Raw genomic sequence first — 22,875 nt, 5'->3', positions numbered from 1 at the left:
CAAGGACACCTTCAGGCCTAGCTATGAGAGTAGGATAAAACCAGGAAAGCAAATTCATAGCAAATTAATTCATAGATTATGCGTGTAGTTTCAGCTTTTATTGTGTTCATTAATTATAGTGGAGTATCCAGGATTAAGCAAAGAGCTGGGTGTAAGTGCAGTGCGAAGTTACTCAATCTCCATGAGATGGTGCAATTTTGGAGTTCTTTGGAGATTTGTTACACTGTACAAGTTAATTCCAATAAACTCTTGGTTGAGTTCCATAACAGACCGTGTTCTAACGAGTCCTCCAAGTCAAAAGATCCTGTAATGATAGACTGCAGTTAAAGAAAATGTCCTGCTTACGTCAATCAACTTACATGAAAGGAAACATTCTTCAAAACGAGCTTGAGGTAATGAGGATAATTTACTCTGTCCGTTAGCACTGTGTGAAAGCCTGAGGGCCTCTGCATGCTCTTGCGACAAGGCTTTCGCAGATAGCTTTTCGCAGACAGTTGTAATTTATCGTTGAGCGGGGAGTAATAGGCGTGCGCGATGTTATTCACTGGCACAACGCAAGGGGGCGCGAAATCGCTCGGAGTAGTTGGTGGGTGTGGTTAGTGGAGTGTTTATCCTCTGGTTACTTATAATGACTAGAACTGGAGTCGTATAGATGTACGTACTTCCTCACTTCCTCGATCAACCGCTCTTCGTGCTGCTCCATCTTCGCTCGTGTTTTCAAAAATGGCGGTCGTGAAAACAAAACAAACCGGGAAAGTAGGGAAGCGGAAGTGCGTGTACAGCGGATGTAGAGTGGACCAATCAGAGCCCTCTTGTCTGCGACGCTGTCTGCGAGGCTTCTGCGGCGGTCACAATTTTTGGGAGGTGCGCACAGAGCGTCTGCGAAGGTGGGGGGGCTACGCAGACGCCATCTGCGACGCCATCTGTGAGGACTGGGTTGTCAGCATAAATTGGCCTTTAGGCACATGTAAAGAAGTGCTGTTGACCAAAAAAAATAATGAAATGAAATGTTTTAAGATAAAAAAAAATACTAGAAACAGTAAGCAGTAAGCCATAATAAATGAAACAAAGTCAGTATTTGGTGTGAGACGACCCTTTGCTTGTAAATAAATAAATACAGTGCTCAGTGTAAATGAGTACATCCCCTTTGAAAAGTAACATTTTAAACAATATCTCAATGAACACAAACAATTTCCAAAATGTTGACAAGACAAAGTTTAATCTAACATCTGTTTAACTTATAACGTGAAAGTAAGGTTAATAATATAACTTAGATTACACATTTTTTCAGTTTTACTCAAATTAGGGTTGTGCAAAAATGAGTACACCCCACAACAAAAACTACTACATCTAGTACTTTGTATGGCCTCCATGATTTTTAATGACAGCACCAAGGCTTCTAGGCATGGAATGAACAAGTTGGCGACATTTTGCAACATCAATCTTTTTCCATTCTTCAGCAATGACCTCTTTTAGTGACTGGATGCTGGATGGAGAGTGATGCTCAACTTGTCTCTTCAGAATTCCCCAAAGAAAATAATTTCTTTACACCACAAAGGTGAAGGATACAAGAAGATCAGCAAAGCTTTACTTATCAGTCAGAATACTGTAGCAAAAGTGGTACAAAAATTTAAGAAAGATGGAACTGCAACCATCTCACAGAGACATCCAGGTCATCCATGGAAGTTAACACCTCGACAGGAGCGTCTTCTGATGAGAAGGGTTAAAGAAAATCAGTATGCAAGTTCACTGCAGTTATCTAAAGAAGTAGAAAGCCAAACTGGGGTGACTATTTCCCATGACACAATACGGCTGTGGCAGTGGGGGCGTGGTCAAGCGCCGGTCTGTGACAGGAGGGTGGAGTCAGGGAAGGTGAGTGGCAGAATCACTACACCTGAGAGCAATTAACCTGTGTTTGTGTCTTCCCAGTGACCGCGCCCTACTTAAGGAGGGAGAGCAAGAGCAGAGGAGCTCTTGCTGAACCAGGCGCTGAGTGTGTGTGTGTGTGTGTATGTATCTGAAAAGGGCATACATAATTGTTAGACTGAAAAGTGTGGCAAATAAACGTGCTGTCAAACCTGATCTCTGTCCTGCCGTCCTCTGTGCTCCACCCACGAACGCTGAACTGTTACAGTGGTGCCGAAACCCGGGACCTGGAGCACAGCAGCCTCACAGCCCCATGGAGTCCTCCCCGTTCGCTGAACTGATCCACGCCCTCGCCACGGCCCAGCAAAGCCAGCACCAGGCGCTACTCACCCTCCGAAAGGAGCAAGAAGAGCGGTTCGAGGCCCTGGTGTTGGCCCAACAAGAAGATCGCCAGGCGTTCCGGCACCTCCTCGCGTCGGCAGGGCCCACCAGCGCTCCTACTGCGGGCCCGTCTCCCCTCACCGTCACCAAGATGGGCCCGCAGGATGACCCCTGTGTTCATCACGCTCTTTGAGCAAGTCGCCGAAGCCTCGGGGTGGCCGATGGAGCAGCGCGCGGCGCGCCTCCTCCCCCTGCTCATGGGAGAAGCACAGCTGGCCGCGCTACAGCTCCCTGCCGACCGCCGGCTGGCCTACGCGGACCTCCGCCGGGCCGTCCTCTAGCACATAGGGCGCACTCCAGAACAGCAGCGCCAGCGCTTCCGCGCGCTGCGCTTGGAGGAAGTCGGCCGGCCGTTCGCGTTTGGCCAGCAGCTCCGGAACGCCTGCTGGCGGTGGCTGAGGGCCAACAACTGCGAAGCCGAAGGAATCCTTGACCAGGTGGCACTGGAACAGTTCGTCACTCGCTTGCCAGCAGGAACTGTGGAGTGGGTCCGGTGCCACCGCCCGGCGTCGCTGGATCGAGCAGTCGAGCTGGCGGAGGACCATTTGGCGGCTGTCCTGGCGGCAGGACAGCAGATGGCATCTTCTCTTCTCTCCTCTTCTCTCTTGCTCTCTCCCCCTCCTCCTGTGTCCCGTCCTCGCCCCATTCCCCCTCCGCGGAGGCGGGGGCCGGCACCACCCCAGCCGGCCCGACGCACCCGCGGTGCCCTCCCGTTTCTCCCTTCTGTGTCTGTCTCTCCCCCACCTCAGGTGAGTGAGCCCCAGATCACCGGTGCAGAGGGAAAGCCCGGGCCAGTTTGCTGGCACTGCAGGGAGCCGGGCCACCTTCAACAGCAGTGCACGGCAATGGAAGTGGGCGCGGTGGTTCGGATCCCCGACGCGCCAGAGGCCGCCCTCGATCGGGCCGGAGCGTATCGCATACCGGTGAGTATCCAAGGGGCTACATATCAGGCGTTGGTGGATGCTGGTTGTAATCAGACCTCAATTCGCCAAAGCCTGGTTCAAAACGAGGCATTGGGGGGAGCACAAGGGGTGAAGGTGTTGTGTGTGCACGGGGATGTTCACAGCCACCCTTTGGTGTCGGTCCACATTATTTTCAGAGGGGAAAAATTTATAGTGAAGGCGGCGGTTAATCCCCGCCTTACCCACTCTCTAATTTTGGGGACTGATTGGCCGGGATTTCGGGGTTTAATGACACGCCTAGTAGAGAGTGGGTCCTGCCATTTGACAGGGGGAGGTCCCAGTGTCGCTTTGGCGGGAGCAGCTGTCACAGAGCCGTCTACGTCATCTCCGCATCAGAGTGAGGAGCCGCCGGCTCCTCCTCTCTCTATTGGGGAATCCCTCGCGGATTTCCCATTAGAGCAGTCGCGAGACGAGACTCTGTGGCATGCGTTTGACCAAATGAGAGTAATCGATGGTCAAACGCTCCAGCCGAACGCCACCCCATCCTTCCCCTACTTCACGATTATGAAGGATAGATTATACCGAGTGACGCAGGACACTCAAACTAAAGAGCGAGTCACGCAGCTTTTAATTCCGAAGAGCCGCCGGGAATTGGTATTCCAGGCGGCTCACTTTAATCCCATGGCTGGACACTTGGGGCAGGATAAAACACTAGCCCGAATAATGGCCCGATTCTATTGGCCGGGGATTCGCGGCGATGTCCGTAGGTGGTGTACGGCATGCCGCGAATGCCAGTTAGTAAACCCAGCGGCCATTCCAAAAGCGCCTTTGCGCCCTCTACCGTTAATCGAGACCCCATTTGAGAGAATTGGGATGGATCTCGTCGGGCCATTAGATCGGTCAGCACGAGGGTACCGCTTTATATTAGTTCTGGTGGACTATGCAACGCGATACCCGGAAGCAGTGCCTCTGCGCAATATCTCAGCACGCAGTATTGCAAAGGCACTCTTCCACGTCATCTCCCGAGTTGGAATCCCGAAAGAAATTCTGACTGATCATGGCACTACGTTTATGTCACGAACACTGCGCGAACTGTATGGGTTATTGGGGATTAAGCCGATCCGCACCAGCGTGTATCACCCACAAACGGACGGTTTAGTGGAACGATTCAACCGCACCCTCAAAAATATTATTAAGAAATTCGTAAGTGAGGACGCACGTAATTGGGATAAGTGGCTCGAACCCTTGCTGTTCTCAGTGCGAGAGGTCCCCCAAGCCTCCACGGGGTTCTCCCCATTCGAATTATTATATGAGCCTAAGCTGCGCGGCATTCTGGACGTGCTGTGGGAAAATTGGGAGGAGGGACCTTCACAAAGTAAGAACGAAATTCAGTACGTTATGGACCTGCGTGCAAAACTCCACATGCTCACCCACCTAACTCAGGAGAATTTGCGGCAGGCCCAGGAACGGCAAGCCCGCCTGTACAACAAGGGTACGCGCCTTAGAGAGTTCACACCGGGAGATAAGGTACTCGTACTGTTGCCCACGTCGAGCTCCAAATTGATCGCCAAGTGGCAAGGACCCTTTGAGGTCACATGGCGAGTCGGGGACGTCGACTATGAGGTGAGGCGAACGGACAGGGGTGGGGCGCTACAGATTTACCACCTCAATCTGCTTAAACTCTGAAACAAGGAGGTCCCCGTGGCGTTGGTGTCGGTGGTTCCGGAGAAGGCGGAGCTGGGGCCAGAGGTTCAAAAGGGGACATTGGCATCACGTACCTCTCCGGTCCCCTGTGGAGACCACCTCTCCCCAACCCAACTCACGGAGGTCGCCCAGTTGCAGGCCGAGTTTTCAGATGTGTTCTCGCCCCTGCCCGGTCGCACTAACCTCATAGAGCACCACATCGAGATGCCCCCGGGGGTGGTAGTGCGTAGCCGCCCTTACAGGCTACCCGAACACAAAAAAAGGTGGTTCGGGAAGAACTTCAGACCATGCTCGAAATGGGCATCGTCGAGGAGTCCCACAGTGACTGGAGCAGCCCGGTGGTCTTGGTACCCAAGGCCGACGGGTCGGTCCGGTTTTGTGTGGACTATAGGAAAGTCAACGCGGTGTCTAAATTTGATGCGTACCCAATGCCTCGTATTGACGAGCTGCTCGATCGACTAGGCACGGCTCGCTTTTATTCGACACTGGATTTGACGAAGGGATATTGGCAGATCCCCTTGACTCCACTTTCCCGAGAAAAAACGGCCTTTTCCACACCGTTTGGGTTACACCAATTCGTCACACTTCCATTTGGGCTGTTTGGGGCGCCCGCTACATTTCAGCGGCTGATGGATTGGGTCCTCTGCCCCCACGCCACCTATGCGGCCGCCTATCTGGATGACATCATTATATATAGTAATGACTGGCCGAGGCACTTGGAACACCTAAGGGCCGTCCTTAGGTCGCTGAGGCGGGCGCGTCTCACAGCCAACCCAAAGAAGTGTGCGATTGGGCGGGTGGAAGTACGGTATCTGGGCTTCCACTTGGGCAACGGGCAGGTGCGTCCCCAAATTAATAAGACCGCAGCAATTGCGGCCTGCCCGAGGCCCAAGACCAAAAAAGGGGTGAGACAGTTCCTGGGGCTGGCTGGCTATTATCGTAGGTTTATACCTAATTATTCGGACGTCACCAGCCCGCTGACTGATCTCACTAAAAAGGGGGCACCAGATCCGGTCCAGTGGACGGAGCAATGCCAGCGGGCTTTTTCAGAGGTAAAGGCTGCACTGTGTGGGGAGCCACTTCTACACTCCCCTGACTTTTCTCTCCCCTTTATGTTGCAGACCGATGCGTCGGACAGAGGGCTGGGGGCGGTTTTGTCCCAGGAGGTGGAGGGGGAGGACCGCCCCGTCCTGTATATAAGCAGGAAGCTGTCGGTGCGTGAGGGGCGCTACAGCACCATAAATGTTTTTCAAAAATGACCCTTGCGTGAGTGAAGTGACAAGTGTCAAATAGAAACGTGACAAACGAGCGATATTAAGTGTACATTACAATGTAAACGTACACTCAGCGGTTCCAGTTAGGCATTCTCCAGAGATTGTTCACATGATGTTTTGGTTTCCAAAAACAAACTTAAACACAATTGATTGTTTATTTAAACAACTTACCACTTATAAAATGATGGGAGCAGACTTTGCTGTGTTTGGAAGGCTGATAATCCTTGCGGTTGATTCTCGCAAGCCATAGATTTCTCCTTTGTATGCTGAGTTTCTTTGTTTGCTCACCTTCGTGCTCCCGTACAGTGGGAATTCCATAAAAGCTCCGCTTGACTTCATCATCTGACCTATTACGAGAGCCGTGAATACAAGTTTGCACCATTGCTAGCTTTAAATAAATGTAAATAATATATAAATGAATGTAACTCGCGCGCTACAATGTGTGCTCAGTGACCCGTACGGTAAGCTTGCCCTCCAAGATGGCCGCCACCAGGGAATCCCCGACTCTGTGACGTCATGTGAAAACTATCTATTGGGAGCATCAGGTATTTATCCTCTCATGGATGAAAAGCTCATCTAAGGTGTCGTTGAGTCATCCTGTTGGTGTGGGTCACTGGGGGCTGGGTGTGGACGGCCTCGAGAGCCGTTAGGGCGATCAATGGATTGCCCGTTAGGGTGATCAATGGAATGCTGATTCTCTCTGTCCTCCTGTGAGACACTGAAAACAGCTGGGTTTTAGTGTGCATTCATGCCCCTTTTCCACCAAAGCTGTTCCAGGGCTGGTTCGGGGCCAGTGCTTAGTTTGGAACCGGGTTTTCTGTTTCCACTGACAAAGAACTGGCTCTGGGGCCAGAAAAACCGGTTCCAGGCTAGCACCAACTCTCTGCTGGGCCAGAGGAAAGAACCGCTTACGTCAGCGGGGGGGCGAAGTTGTTAAGACCGACAACAATAACAAGACCGCGAAAGATCGCCATTTTTAAGCGACGAGAAGCAGCAGCTGTACAAACGCGAAGTCATCCATTATTATTATTGTTGTTGTTGTTGTTGCTGCTGCTTCTTCCGCGTTGTTTTTGCTTCGATATTCGCTCCAAGGTTTATGCAAACGTAGTGACATAACTGACGTATACAGCGACGTAATGACGTGTCTTCTCTTAGCACTGCGAGCGATGGAAAAGCAAACTGGTTCTCAGCTGGCTCGCAAGTTGAACGAGTTGTGAACCAGCACCAGCACTGGCCCCGAACCAGCCCTGGAACTGATTTGGTGGAAAAGGGGTATCAGTTGTCTGGGAAGTGTGCCAAGGACTGCATTGTAGGTGGCTGATAAATGATGCCACCTCTGTTCAGTGATGGCCGTTCCAGGTTGACAAAAATGTCTTCTTTTACTCCTCGCTCATACCAATGATCCTCTCTGGCTAAAATGCGTACATTGCAATCCTGAAATGAGTGTCCTTTGTTGTTAAGATGAAGGTAGACAGCAGAGTCCTGGCCTGAAGAACTGGCTCTCCTGTGTTGAGCCATGCGCCTGTGAAGCGGTTGTTTTTTTCCCCAATATACGAGTCCGTGCAATCCTCACTGCACTGAATGGCATACACTACATTGTCCTGTTTGTGTCTGGCATTCTGTCCTTAGGGTGGACCAGTTTCTGCTTTTCATCCATGAGAGGATAAATACCTGATACTCCCTATTAGTCAGACAGAACTGAAGAAGCCTTTCGGATGAGAGGTGAAACGTCTTCAAGAATCTTCAAGCAAGTCCAGTTGCTCTCTTTTACCACCCACAGTACACAGAATCCTTCTTTCTCCAAACATAACAAGCTGAATTAATGCCTAAGAGAAGAGTTATTTTTGTTTTGTCTGACCCAAGTACAATGTTTCTAAGGTTTGAACCTCTTAAGGCCTCTGCATGCTCTTGCGACAAGGCTTTCGCAGATAGCTTTTCGCAGACAGTTGTAATTTATCGTTGAGCGGGGATAATAGGCGTGCGCGATGTTATTCACCGGCACAACGCAAGGGGGCGCAAAGTCGCTAGGAGTAGTTGGTGGGTGTGGTTAGTGGAGTGTTTGTCCTCCGGTTACTTATAATGACTAGAACTTTTTTTTTATAATGACTAGAACTGGAGTCGTATAGATGTACGTACTTCCTCAATCAACCGCTCTTCATGCTGCTCCATCTTCGCTCGTGTTTTTAAAAATGGCGGTCGTGAAAACAAACCAAACCGGGAAAGTAGGGAAGCGGAAGTGCGTGTACAGCAGATGTAGAGTAGACCAATCAGAGCCCTCTTGTCTGCGACGCTGTCTGCGAGGCTTCTGCGGTGGTCACAATTTTTGGGAGGTGTGCGCAGAGCGTCTGCGAAGGTGGGGGGGGCTACGCAGACACTGTCTGCGACGCTATCTGCGAGGACTGGGCTGTCAGCATAAATTGGCCTTTAGCCAACTGGACTCTTTCTGTGTGGAGTTTGCATGTTCTCCTCGTGCCTGTGTAGATTTACTCCGGTTTCCTCCTGTGCTTAAGGTCAACTAGCTACTCTAAACGGCCTGAATGTGAGTATGAATGGCTGTTCATCTCTGTATTAGCCCTACGATAGATTGGTTCAGGATGGACCCCGCTTCTGATCTGAAGTCAGATGGGTTTGGTTCCAGCTTCCCTGTGACCCTGATGGATAAGCAGTATAGATAATAGAAGAATGAATGGATGATTATGGTGCAGTTCACTGCTTATTGTTCTCGGTGTTCCTGTTGTTCCTGCTGCTTTCAAGTCGTCCTGCAACTCTTTTCAAGTGACTTTTTGCTTCTTGGACCTTTCTTATCAATAATCTTAGAGTGCGTTATGAAATCTGGCTGTATGATGATGATTAGTTGTGTTTCCATGTACTTGCCGTCCGCATATTTCCTGACAGGAATGCTTAAGATCTTTACTGTGGCTTAGTAGTCTTTTTTTTTTTTTTTACTTCAACTATGATTGCTACTTGTTGCATGAAAACTTCCCAACAAATAGTGCAAAAGAAAACAAGTGAAAATATACGTTGTGTGGAATTTTGAAGTGGATTTATGCACTGGAAGTATATTAAATATTATTCTATCTACATTCACTGGATATGAACAATCGCGTGTTCTGATTGGCTACTTTACTACGAAGATATCAGCTCATATACCGTGAGTAGAGAAAAACAAAATGGCAGAGCATGTTGCTGAATCATCCGAGGGTGAAATAAAAACTACTCGAAAACAAAACCCTCCAAAATACAAAAAAAGGGGAAAAAATGGTATGAAAGTATTTGATGGTGAGAACATATCTTTTTTTTATTTTTCAAGAATTATTATTATTATTATAGCATTTTTCATAAACTGATCCTGTCATTTCACCAGTGTGTTTACATTCTAAGCAGAAATTATTTTGTCAGACTTTTCGTATAAAGTTTTTCATCTCATCTCATTATCTCTAGCCGCTTTATCCTGTTCTACAGGGTCGCAGGCAAGCTGGAGCCTATCCCAGCTGACTACGGGCGAAAGGCGGGGTACACCCTGGACAAGTCGCCAGGTCATCACAGGGCTGACACATAGACACAGACAACCATTCACACTCACATTCACACCTACGCTCAATTTAGAGTCACCAGTTAACCTAACCTGCATGTCTTTGGACTGTGGGGGAAACCGGAGCACCCCCACGCGGACACGGGGAGAACATGCAAACTCTACACAGAAAGGCCCTCGCCGGCCACGGGGCTCGAACCCAGACCTTCTTGCTGTGAGGCGACAGCGCTAACCACTACACCACCGTACTGCCATCTGAAATTCTATATTTTTTAAAAATTGTCTATGGCATTTTCCTATATCTTGCAAGAACAGTATCATGTGGACGAGATGTGATCATTTTGATGTCCTGGCGGTCACTTTTCTCCATTTTGGAACGTTTTCGTGCCTTTTGAGGTAAACAGTATGGTGTTACGGAAACAGGAAACAGCCAAACGTGAGGGAGGAGCTTTAACTAATTAGCATAACTATGGAACTGTGTCACACCAAGACGGCGACGCCACCAAGAAAACATCGTGATTCTGCGTCGACCTCAGAGAGTTTTGAGTCGCAGGGATGTACATTCACGAATAGAGCCGTGCAACAAAAGACAAATCTATCTTTTCTCTGTTACTGCTTCTGTGTTCTCGTTTCTTTCTCTGTAAGATGAAAACATTAGGTGTATAACGCCATACTCGCTACCGTGGAGTTGAGTTCATGCATTCTAAGGCTGAGATAGCTAAGCGCTAGCTAGAATGATTTAGTTATCTGTCGAGAAAAATGACGTCGTCTAACCTTGCTCTATCTTTTTTGCAGTTGTACTCACTAAGCAGGCTTTCCTTTTCTGAAAGCCGAGTCTGCCATGTTTGCTCACGCTGAATTGTTTTGGTTAAAAGTAGGTCAAACACGCCCCTTGGTGGTCACGTGATATTGTCGCTGACTTGCTTTGGCAATCTCCAGAATCATAAAATGCAGGACGCTTTTTATCTCGGAAAAACATTTACACACAGGATACACGGTGTGTGTGTTTGTGTAGAGCAGCGAATCATCTTGAAACTCCAACAGCAATAGAAATAGAACATTTTGCCCAGAATTCAACTTTGCAGTAGCAACTTTCTTTTTTTTTTGATTAATGATCTATTATTCTTTTGATTTCCCACCTCAAAATCTACAGCAAAGACACACAACTTTATCATCACCACCTTTCACTTCCATCTTACCGAAATCCTGGTTGAATTTTAACCGCATTACCCGAATGATAATAAAATAAGTCTAACCTCCTAAGTGTGTTCGGCTAGTTCATCTCATCTCATCTCATTATCTCTAGCCGCTATCCTTCTACAGGGTCGCAGGCAAGCTGGAGCCTATCCCAGCTGACTACGGGCGAAAGGCGGGGTACACCCTGGACAAGTCGCCAGGCCATCACAGGGCTGACACATAGACACAGACAACCATTCACACTCACATTCACACCTACGGTCAATTTAGAGTCACCAGTTAACCTGTGGTTGGTAGAAGAGAGCAACTGGACTTGCTTGAAAAGTAGGGTGACCAGACGTCCCGGTTTTACCGGGACAGTCCCGATTTTACCGGGACAGTCCCGATTTGGGGTTGTGTGTCCCGAGTCCCAACAAAAGTCTGTCGGGACACGGATATGTCCCGGTTTTCGCCACTCGCGACGTCAGGGGCGCCGCTAGGGGGGGGGAAGTTAGGACGATTCTAAGGGCCTGGCACTGACAGGGGGGCCTGTGAGGGATATTAATATTATTTTAATAGTATTGCCTTGTGTAAGTTTTTGAAATAAAATATTTCATTTCATCTGTTAAAATATGCAAATTATACATGGTTATGATTTGCTATAAAATTTTTCTTGAATTATTTATGATATTGTCATTTCACCCCTCCACCCTTTTTACTAATGGTAGTCTGATTCTGGGCGCGGGACACGTGAAATGTGTAGCTCCGTGTGTGCACAGCGCCGCTATTAGCGCAGCTGCCGGTTTTTCTATGTGCGCAACAGAGGTGAACATTCTAGAAGTTGCTAAGCAGGAACAGGTGTGATGAATTATGAAGTCCGGATATCACACTGTGTGTGAAAAAAAATCACCTTTTTTCATAGGTATCTTTATTGTATAATTATGTCTAGATGTTTTGCCATTGTTCATGTGTGGATTTGTTGATATTGTTAAGTATTTAACTTTAATATTTTGCACATTAGCTGTGGTTATAGATATCATTGCTATTGTTCATGTGTGGATTTATTGATACTGTTGCTAAGTATTTAACTTGAATATTTGAACATTTGCTGTGTTTTCTAGTAAATGTGTGATGCCTAAAAGAAACCAAAAACACTTAGTGGATTTCTTGCAGTGCACTCTGTAATTGTATCAAAAAACTAGTGTAGTTATTCATCAAGGCATAGATTTGATCACATACAATAAGTCAATAAATGGAGGAAACAAAGGAATACATTTTGTAATCCTGATTATTGATGATGTTTGCTGGAGGGCTCTGGAATCTCCATAATGTGCATACAGAATGTTATAAATCCATACTGATACAGTGATGCATGCAGTTTCTCTCAACACAAACATTTGGATTGAATGAACTCCATAAGCTAGTGAGTGGCCGAATAATAGTTGCTAATAAAAGAAATATATATCTTCCATAATATATATCATGGAATTTTCATTTTAAGGCAACAGTCTATTCAGTCTAATTCTGACAGTTCTGCATTTAAAATGTTCATATACCAAATAATTGTATCACCTAAACTTGCTAGGTAGCTGATCACATGCATAGTAAAGTAGAAGTGCCAGCCAAAAACAGACTTCAAAATCAGTTGCTTGAGCTTGAAAATTTTACCGGGGGCCCTAAATTGTAATCTTTCATAGGGCCCTGCATTTACTATTTTGATGAATTGACAGGAATCGCAAACTTTCCTGGTTACCGCCCCCTGGCCCTGTGGCATGGGTGTTTATTTAGCCACATTATTCCAGACAACAGAACGTGTTGCCATGCAACAATAAAATAAACATTAACTGGCGCGAATGTTCTTTGTCTAGCAGCTAGCAGCAGTAATGCCGCAGCAATTATGCCGAAAAGAAAATGTACCTTTTCCAAAGATTTACAGGGCACCTACCCCTTCCTCCGAGAGGTGCAGAACAATGCGCACGAAGCCGACTGCATACACTGTAAGTGTTCCTTCTCCGTAGCCCACGGTGGTAACGCCGATCGATATACAGGATCACATTAAAACTGGAAAAGATTCACTCTTCTTGTAAATATACGTAGGCTAATGCATTTTGTTTAGGGTGGGTGGATTGACAGTTGCCTTAGCGTTGTTCCTGTGCTTTGTTCTTGTACTGAGTTGGGTAGCCTATGTTGCAAATGCTGTGCGCTCCTGTGGGGGCTTTCCTCGGGCTGTCGCCCCTCTCCTCCTTTACTGCTGTTTTGTTTGAGTGTCTATTCTCAAATCACCTGTCTCCTTTTTGTTTCTGTTTAACATACCATTCTGACAGTTTGGCCATATTGCTGTGTTGAACAGCTTGTTGCACCTTCCATTAAAGTGTTCACTTTTGTCCACATCTTCTTGCTTTATTCATTCAGTTGTGGGGAATGGTTAGTAAGGTTGATTCTGACCTAGGCTATGTTGAGGTCACATATCTACTTTTTAAGTTCATGCTATAGTGCATACAATTTTAGAGATATAGCCTACATGTGCATATGCATTCTTCTTGGTGTCTCACAAACAGGTGAAATAAATCAGTTTAAATTTGGCCTATGGACATAGCCTGGCCTATTCTCAGCCATTACAACATCTGTTGTCTGACCATAATTTAACTGATCTGTATACCACTATGCTACTAGATAACAAAATGCCTGTTTGTTTTATTTCATGTGAGATGTTGATAAATGTGAGCTTCAACAAAATGATAAGAGCACCTCACTGAGTGTCACGTTTACGTAAAAAAAAGGTGTGCGTGCACGACATGGTCGCGCGCAAAAGTGTCCCGGTTTCAGACTAGGGAAATCTGGTCACCCTATTGAAAAGTCTTGAAGACATGTCACCTCTCATCCGAAAGGCATCCTCATTTCTGTCTGTCTAATAGGGAGTATCCAGTATTTATCCTCTCATGGATCATAATAGAATCCGAATCAGAATGCTGATGGCTGCATTGTAGGTGGCTGATAGATGTCATAGACACCCACCTCTGTTCAGTGATGGTCGTTCCAGGTTGACAAAAATGAACGATCCTCTCTGGCTAAGATGTCTGCCAGTTTTCTGGAAGTCCTCTCATATTCCCGCACCAGTCGAAGGGAACTCATCCCAAAGTGCGTAGAAACATATCTGTGAAGATACTCAGTCATCCAGGTACATAGTAATCTGTGGTTGGTAGAAGAGAGCAACTGGACCATCACTGAACAGAGGTGGGTGTCTATGACATCTATCAGCCACCTACAATGCAGCCATCAGCATTCTGATTCGGATTCTATGATGATCCATGAGGATAAATACTTGATACTCCCTATTAGACAGACAGAACTGAGGATGCCTTTCGGATGAGAGGCGAAACGTCTTCAAGACTTTTCAAGCAAGTCCAGTTGCTCTCTTCTACCAACCACAGATTACTATGTACCTGGATGACTGAGTATCTTCACAGATAAGTCACCAGTTAACCTAACCTGCATGTCTTTGGACTGTGGGGGAAACTGGAGCACCCGGAGGAAACCCACGCGGACACAGGGAGAACATGCAAACTCCGCACAGAAAGGCCCTCGCCGGCCACGGGGCTCGAACCCGGACCTTCTTGATGTGAGGCGACAGCGCTAACCACTACACCACCGTACCACCCTGTTCAGCTAGTTAGAACTGGTTAATTGTTATATTCAGAGTGTGCACCTTCCAGGAGACTTTTTTTTTTATTCATATCAGCACAAAAGATGCATCGGAAAGCATTTTTCCACCAAAAGTGTCAGCATGTAAAAGGAATATAGCCTAACAGATACTAGGTAAGCATCATACATCTAAAGCATCTGTTTGTTGTTCAGTATCTCAGATTTGATGTAGTTTCTGACGTATTGTAATCAATAAAAATGATCACAAAGAGGAAACTGTAGCATGTCATAGTGCCATCTTGGAGAAATAATGTAGTTCCAGTTTATAGTTCCAATTAATACACTACCGTTCAAAAGTTTGGGGTCACCCAGACAATTTTGTGTTTTCCATGAAAAGTCACACTTTTATTTACCACCATAAGTTGTAAAATGAATAGAAAATATAGTCAAGACATTTTTTCTGGCCATTTTGAGCATTTAATCGACCCCACAAATGTGATGCTCCAGAAACTCAATCTGCTCAAAGGAAGGTCAGTTTTATAGCTTCTCTAAAGAGCTCAACTGTTTTCAGCTGTGCTAACATGATTGTACAAGGGTTTTCTAATCATCCATTAGCCTTCTGAGGCAATGAGCAAACACATTGTACCATTAGAACACTGGAGTGAGAGTTGCTGGAAATGGGCCTCTATACACCTATGGAGATATTGCACCAAAAACCAGACATTTGCAGCTAGAATAGTCATTTACCACATTAGCAATGTATAGAGTGGATTTCTGATTAGTTTAAAGTGATCTTCATTGAAAAGAACAGTGCTTTTCTTTCAAAAATAAGGACATTTCAAAGTGACCCCAAACTTTTGAACGGTAGTGTACATACTTATTTATTTTTCAAGATTTTTTTTTGACAAATCTTGTTTGTATATGCAGTACTATGCAAAAGTCTTTGGCACCCTATTTTTTTTCATACAATCTTTGTTATAGATTTCTATTTTATGATTTCTACATTATTGAGTCAAAACATTACAAAAACATTTTAGAGTTCCTAACGTTTCTTCGTTTTCCAGCACAAAATTAAATGTTTCAGAAAAAAAATCTTAATATCTGAGCGGCATATTCCATAAGAGAGCACTTTTCAGATTAAGAAAGAAAACATAATGAAGGCTGCTGGGTTTTGGTGCAAAATGAAGAAGCGAGTGTGACAGTCAAAGTGTCCAGAAGAACTGTGGCTGGTTCTGGAAGATGCTCAGTAAAACCTACAGCTCATTTCCGCATAAAACTGCACTCACTGGACCTCAGACTATTTTTTTTTTAACCGAAGGGTCGTCTCACACCAAATATTGACTTTGTTTCATTTATTATGGCTTACTGATGATAGTATTTTTTTATGTTGAAACGTTTCATTTCATTATTTTTAAGCCAGGGCAGCACGGTGGTGTAGTGGTTAGCGCTGTCGCCTCACAGCAAGAAGGTCCGGGTTCGAGCCCCGTGGCCGGCGAGGGCCTTTCTGTGTGGAGTTTGCATGTTCTCCCCGTGTCTGTGTAGGTTTCCTCTGGGTGCTCCGGTTTCCCCCACAGTCCAAAGACATGCAGTTAGGTTAACGTGGGGCGGCCTGGGGCTGACGTGCCCTTGAGCGAGGTACCGAACCCCTGACTGCTCCCCGGGCGCTGTAGTGTGGCTGCCCACTGCTCTGGGTGTGCGCGTGTGTTCACTGCTTCAGATGGGTTAAATGCAGAGGATGAATCTCACTGTGCTTGAGTGTGGATGTGACAAATAAAGGTTTCTTCTTCTTCAATAATTTGTAATTTCTTGTGTACTACTCCTCCCATCATACAGCTAATGGAAACTGGAGTTAAGCCTGGGGGAAAAACCCACACACATTTGATTTTGATGTTTCATTTCAAGAGCCAAAACATTATCAAAGGAAGTACTTGATTAACCAAAGACGCTATTGAGTAACTCAGGTGTCGTTAAATATTAATCCGTGTTATAGTTACAGGAAACTTTCCCGGGTTTTCCCAGTGGAATAAAATGCACGAGGTGTGTTATATAGTTTATTATTATCTTATAAGCAGTGCGCTTTCTGTTTACAGGACTCCAGTGTTTTGTCCAGTATGATGAGAAATTGATATAATCATAATTCCAAATGAAAATTTGTCATCTTTTTATAAAATTGCTCATTTATCCCTAAAGACTCGAGCGTTCTTTAAGAGCACACGAACGATGACGCAGACACACCTCTCTTTTTAAGTGCGTATTATGATATATGACACAGACACGAGTGTTTTACTGGGAAATACACCACTCATATTTTTTATGCGAGCTCCATCTGGGACATGGAGAACCAAAACTGTGACATAAATCACACGTTGGCTTGAAGATATGAAGTTTATCTTCTTGTGTTGAAAAACTCACATTTTTCATATGAAACACATCTCGGATCTGAGTGACATATTTAAATAAGATTGGCTGGATTTTTTTCATGGTATATCAGATATATTCCATTCAGCTAGCATGATATTGAACGAGTCATAGATGAGTAGCTGAATGGAATATATCTGATATACCACAAAAAAAATCCAGCCCATATTATTATTATTATTATTATTATTATTATTATTATTATTATTATTATTATTATTATACATACACATTCCTTTCAGGTGTTCAATGCGTCTTTCTCTTTCAAAATTCTCTCAAAATCTTCTGTGTTTAACGACGCAAACCTGGCAGCCATGTTTGTTTACAACTCGTCACAGTCGCTCACTCGCTAGTACGCAGAAGTTTTACGTCTCCGATGTGTGACGTCATGTTGTCTTGACAACCATGCAATATCATAAACCATATTCAATGCTCATTCTCCATTGGGTAGAGTGATGTAATACACGTAGGATAAGCGATATGCTAACAATATTGCATGCTATCAAACCAGATGAATGAAACCCGGTAGAAGGGAATAGAACACGTTTTTATTCCATCAGAAAAGTGTCCTGTATGTATAATAATTCCCGATATTTCACTCCGATGATGTCACTCCCAGTGTTTTCCCGCTGACTAGACGTGCGTTGTCAAAATGGCTAACCGGTTCAAAATTAAAATTCTTTTGATTAAGTTGCTTTTTTTTTTTTTTTGTCCATGTAATATAAAGAACATTACACGGTGGCACAAAAGATATGAAGTTTATCTTCTCGTGTTGAAAATATTTTCACTCGTTCACTTCAATCACTCCTGAAATATACATTCACCACTTGAAGATAAACTTCATATCTTCACGCCACTGTGTAATATCCTCTCTCTGTATTGTCTGTTTAGCTGTGTTCTCATTTGATATTCCCATCTCTATTTACATTATATAGAATACAATTTGAGCACAAGGTTGAGCAGATGAATGATAAGTGTATTGCTGTCTGTGTCTAAATACGGAACAGTATGGGGATTTGAATTCATTGCCTTCTGACCATTAATACAGAACCTTAATAATTTAATCATTACGCCATTATTTTTCCCACAAGTTTTATCATAAGATGTTTCGATTCTTAAAATCATGCTGTCCCGAAACTTTTCTTTTACAAGATTAAAATAATAATAATAATAATAATAATAATAATAATTTTACTAGGGCGGCACGGTGGTGTAGTGGTTAGCGCTGTCACCTCACAGCAAGAAGGTCCGGGTTCGAGCCCCGTGGCCAGCGAGGGCCTTTCTGTGCGGAGTTTGCATGTTCTCCCCGTGTCCGCGTGGGTTTCCTCCGGGTGCTCCGGTTTCCCCCACAGTCCAAAGACATGCAGGTTAGGTTAACTGGTGACTCTAAATTGAGCGTAGGTGTGAATGTGAGTGTGAATGGTTGTCTGTGTCTATGTGTCAGCCCTGTGATGACCTGGCGACTTGTCCAGGGTGTACCCCGCCTTTCGCCCGTAGTCAGCTGGGATACCTGCGACCCTGTAGAACAGGATAAAGCGGCTAGAGATAATGAGATGAGATGAGATTTCAAAACAAAGTGTTTTATGTGACTCGGCATAGATGAGTGACACAAGTCTGCACCGCGCCTTTATTATATTTGCATGATGCTTTTGAAGTTTGAAATAAATAATTTTTTAATATGAATTAAAAAAAAAAATAACCACTTGTGTATTTATCCTAAAACAATTATCCGTCTCAGGCTCACTGAATAATCATTGTGAAATCCATCCATCCATTATCTATCCTGTGCAGGGTCGCAGGCAAGCTGGAGCCTATCCCAGCTGACTACGGGCGAAAGGCGGGGTACACCCTGGACAAGTCGCCAGGTCATCACAGGGCTGACACATAGACACAGACGACCATTCACACTCACATTCACACCTACGCTCAATTTAGAGTCACCAGTTAACCTAACCTGCATGTCTTTGGACTGTGGGGGAAACCGGAGCGCCCGGAGACAACATGCAACCTCCACACAGAAAGGCCCCTGTCAGCCACTGAGCTCGAACCCAGAACCTTCTTGCTGTGAGGCAACAGTGCTCACCACTACACCACCGTGCCACCTTGTGAAATCAAAGAATAGAATCTAATCCAGAAGAATCTTCAGTAACAGTCAGAGCTACAGCTGTACGTTTGTTTTCCAACACAGAAAAGACTTCAGGTTACACGTTCTGGTTTCTCAGTAACATAACAAGCTGCATTTTTTTCTAAGTTCAAGAAATGAGAACGTCAGGAAACAACTCTATATAGCGCTGGAGCTCGTTTGAATGGACACTGCACAACGTTAAATGGAAAATAAACGGATAAAAAGAAGTATGACAGTTCTTTTTAAAATAAACAATGCAATGGAAAAGGTGTAAAATTGCTTCCTTGCTGTTTTTTTCTTTCCTGTGTCAGCTTTTTTGATTAATATACACACATCATTCAGCACTGCAGCTCCAATTAACGCTAAAGTACAGATTGCTCTGACAGCAGAAAGGTGAAAATAACACCATTAATCAAGAATAAGTGCATTTATAGTGAGAGATTAGGACATGATGACAGTCTCGATCACATTTAAAGCCACATTTTTTTGCCAACCTCAGCGCTCTTACAGTAAGACATGTCTGTGAAGATTCTGTCATCCAGGTCATAGTAAAGACAGTAAGACACATCACCCTCATGCCAAGATGTTTTTCTTGTGTGGATTTGTGATAAGAGAGAGTTACATGAGAGGGTGTGTGCGGTCTGCCTTTGTGTTTGATCAGTGGAACATTTGGCAGGCGTGACTACTCTCTGTTTCATGCCATGTGGGTGAAAGTGCCAACATGAAAACACTTACAGGTAATCTATGAGAAGTAAAAGTGAAACTGAGGTTACAGGGTATATATAGAGCGCAGAGCTCATGCACTGAGTAGTCTGCAGCACATACACAGACAGGATGGTGAGAAACAGTATGATGATGCAGGCGTCTGCTCTCTTGGTGATTGCTTTGCTCTTTATGTGCTGGAACTCTGCAGGAGGTGAGACACAATTTTATTATTCTTGATTATTTAAATAAAAAAAGAGTTGTTTATTACATATTATTATTATTATTATTATTATTATTATTATTATTATTATTATTATTATTAAGTAAATGCAAAATTTCTTCACACCCCCCCCAGATATAGACATTTTCTTTGTTGTTTTATATGAAATAAAAAAGCACAAACATGGTCAAGAACCAGACTATTATTATTATTATTATTATTATTATTATTATTATTATTATTATTACCTAATATAGATATAAAAAATATTCAAATGTCATCAGAAAGGTTATTTCTTAAATGTGTTGGAATGAAGGACAAAAAAAACATTTTTGTGTACTAATTTACATACACTTGAGTGCAAAAGTTTGTGCGCCCCACACACAATGCGGAAAAGTTCATCTCATTCATCTCATCTCATTATCTCTAGCCGCTTTATCCTGTTCTACAGGGTCGCAGGCAAGCTGGATCCTATCCCAGCTGACTACGGGTGAAAGGCGGGGTACACCCTGGACAAGTCGCCAGGTCATCACAGGGCTGACACATAGACACAGACAACCATTCACACTCACTCACATTCACACCTACGGTCAATTTAGAGTCACCAATTAACCTAACCTGCATGTCTTTGGACTGTGGGGGAAACCGGAGCACCCGGAGGAAACCCACGCGGACACGGGGAGAACATGTAAACTCCACACAGAAAGGCCCTCGCCGGCCACGGGGCTCGAACCCAGGACCTTCTTGCTGTGAGGCGACAGCGCTAACCACTACACCACCGTGCCGCCCTGCGGAAAAGTTATGTAATTTAATATAATTAACTAATGAGCTTTAACGAAAGCTTAAATTATAGTCTAGCTTACACACACACACATACACAATACATTTACTCACTTCAGCTGCCATACATGCCTGTACAAAGAAAAAGAAAGGCATTGATAAGTTGCGATGAGGTAATAATAATAATAATAATAATAATAATAATAATAATAATAATAAACTTTATTAGGCATAGGGTTTCAAAAGCTGACACTTCTTTACATGAAAGCTGTGCATAACATAAATATAAATGGATAGCAAATATATAATAACAAATCAAATAAATAAAAATATAATAATGTTGACAAAAGTATTAAAACATAGAGATTTGTACTGATGATGGAAATAAGAAATACTCTGAAAATTATAATAACTTAGCTGTTTTAGTATGTTGGATAAATTAGAGTTTAGAGCATTTTTAATTATATACATAACCAATAGCTTGAGCAAAAATGATTTAACACACTTAGAGTTTATAACTACAGAAGGTATATCAGTAATATGTTTAGACTGAACATCGAGTTTGTCTTTGACAGCCACTGATGGAGCAGAAGACTGCTGTTTGACGACTGTGAACAGAAAAATCCCACAAAGTCTGGTGAAGTCCTACTACATTCAGAATCAGGAGCTGAACTGCAGAGTGCAGGCTGTAGTGTGAGTGTTTTGTTTGTTTTTTACATATAAAATGACACACAACTAGCTATCTATTTCCTAGACATCTTTAATTAAGAATGGCACATCGTACATTTTTATCCATTTCTAGTTACACTTAGCTTTGCCAAACATTATAGCAGTGATCACATCACAAGTCGGTTCATCACAAATCTTGATTTTTTTTCTCTCTTTTTAAGTTAATAATATAAAAAAAAACGCAGCTTGTCATGTTCACTGTGTTAGAAGGCGGTTACAAAGCACTGACACTGGAGACTCCTTCCAATAATAAATAAAATAATTTAATATCCCCTTGATGTAAAGCATCGGGAATATAATCCCTTGTTTAATTCGATTCTATAGAACTGATAACGTATTAAAATGAGCACGTGATAATAAACCTGTGATTTATAGCTGCACTATTGTCAGAGCTGCCATTCTGGAAAATTAATCAACACCATGAGATTCATAAACACATGCACACGTCCAGCAATGACATTTGAAACTTGTCTTTTCTCCGAACCCTTTTGGAAATCATCTGGTGTTTTTGGGTTTTATATTTCTAAGACTTTTTTTTTCTATAGGTTTGTCACGAAGAAAGACAGGCGACTGTGTGCACCTCCTGCAACAAAGAACAACTGGGTTAAAAAGTTGATCAATAAACTGAACAAAAAATCCAAAAAATCATCCAAAGGTAACTTTTATTTGATTTTATTTTTATTTGCATTTCTTAAAAAGAATGGAAATGGTGGTGTAATCCATCATGTTTTTTTTCTGACAAGCTCATCTGTTTGTGATCCCTGCAGGAAAGTCGCAGTAGAAGATAATCCCGGATCAGATAATCCCGGATCAGATATATATCACAGGTCCTGTTTCAATCAGTCACCAACTCATGTCGGATTAGACTGATCAGAGAAGCTGAGACCGCTGCCAGGAATGAATAAGCTTTTATAAATATATTGCTGTCAATGTGTGAAACCAAACCTATCACCTGCTGCAAATGCATTTTGTAATATCTCTGACGTTATTGTCTTTATTCTATAAATATTTATACCTTATATATATGTATTTTTTTGTGAATCAGTAAGCAGGTTCTATTTTTTTGTGTCACATATAACAGATGGCATTGATTTGTATTCTGAATGTTTATAAAAGGCACTTTTTCTAAAAAAAAAAAGTCTGAATACGATTTGTATTTTTTTTGTCTCATATGATATTTATATTATGAAAATGCATCCTTCAACACAAAGATGCAATGAAATGAAGGCAAGATACAGTGCCTTCTGTGATTATTGCCCCCCTTAAAGATTAGTAAAAAGGGTTAGAAAAAAATCCACCTTTTGGTGAAGTTGCTTCATCTCACACTGAAAAAAAAGAGAAAAAAAACCTAAACTTTAATT

The 22,875-nt window shown here is 43.8% G+C and overlaps 1 protein-coding gene across 1 annotated transcript; it reads left to right on the top strand.

Annotated features, from left to right (window-relative positions):
* The first annotated feature begins 19,900 nt into the window (after positions 1-19,900).
* On the top strand, positions 19,901-22,619 carry LOC132873826 (C-C motif chemokine 19-like). The gene is made up of 4 exons (XM_060909626.1): positions 19,901-19,996; positions 21,361-21,478; positions 22,060-22,169; positions 22,282-22,619. The coding sequence occupies exons 1-4, from the start codon at positions 19,915-19,917 to the stop codon at positions 22,293-22,295; spliced, it is 324 nt and encodes a 107-aa protein (XP_060765609.1). The 5' UTR covers positions 19,901-19,914; the 3' UTR covers positions 22,296-22,619.
* The last annotated feature ends 256 nt before the right edge of the window (positions 22,620-22,875 follow it).

This window comes from Neoarius graeffei, chromosome 25 (genome assembly GCF_027579695.1).
Source record: "Neoarius graeffei isolate fNeoGra1 chromosome 25, fNeoGra1.pri, whole genome shotgun sequence".
Taxonomy (NCBI): domain Eukaryota; kingdom Metazoa; phylum Chordata; class Actinopteri; order Siluriformes; family Ariidae; genus Neoarius; species Neoarius graeffei.
Note: the sequence above shows the minus strand (reverse complement) of the source record. Positions and strands in the feature narration are given on the sequence as shown.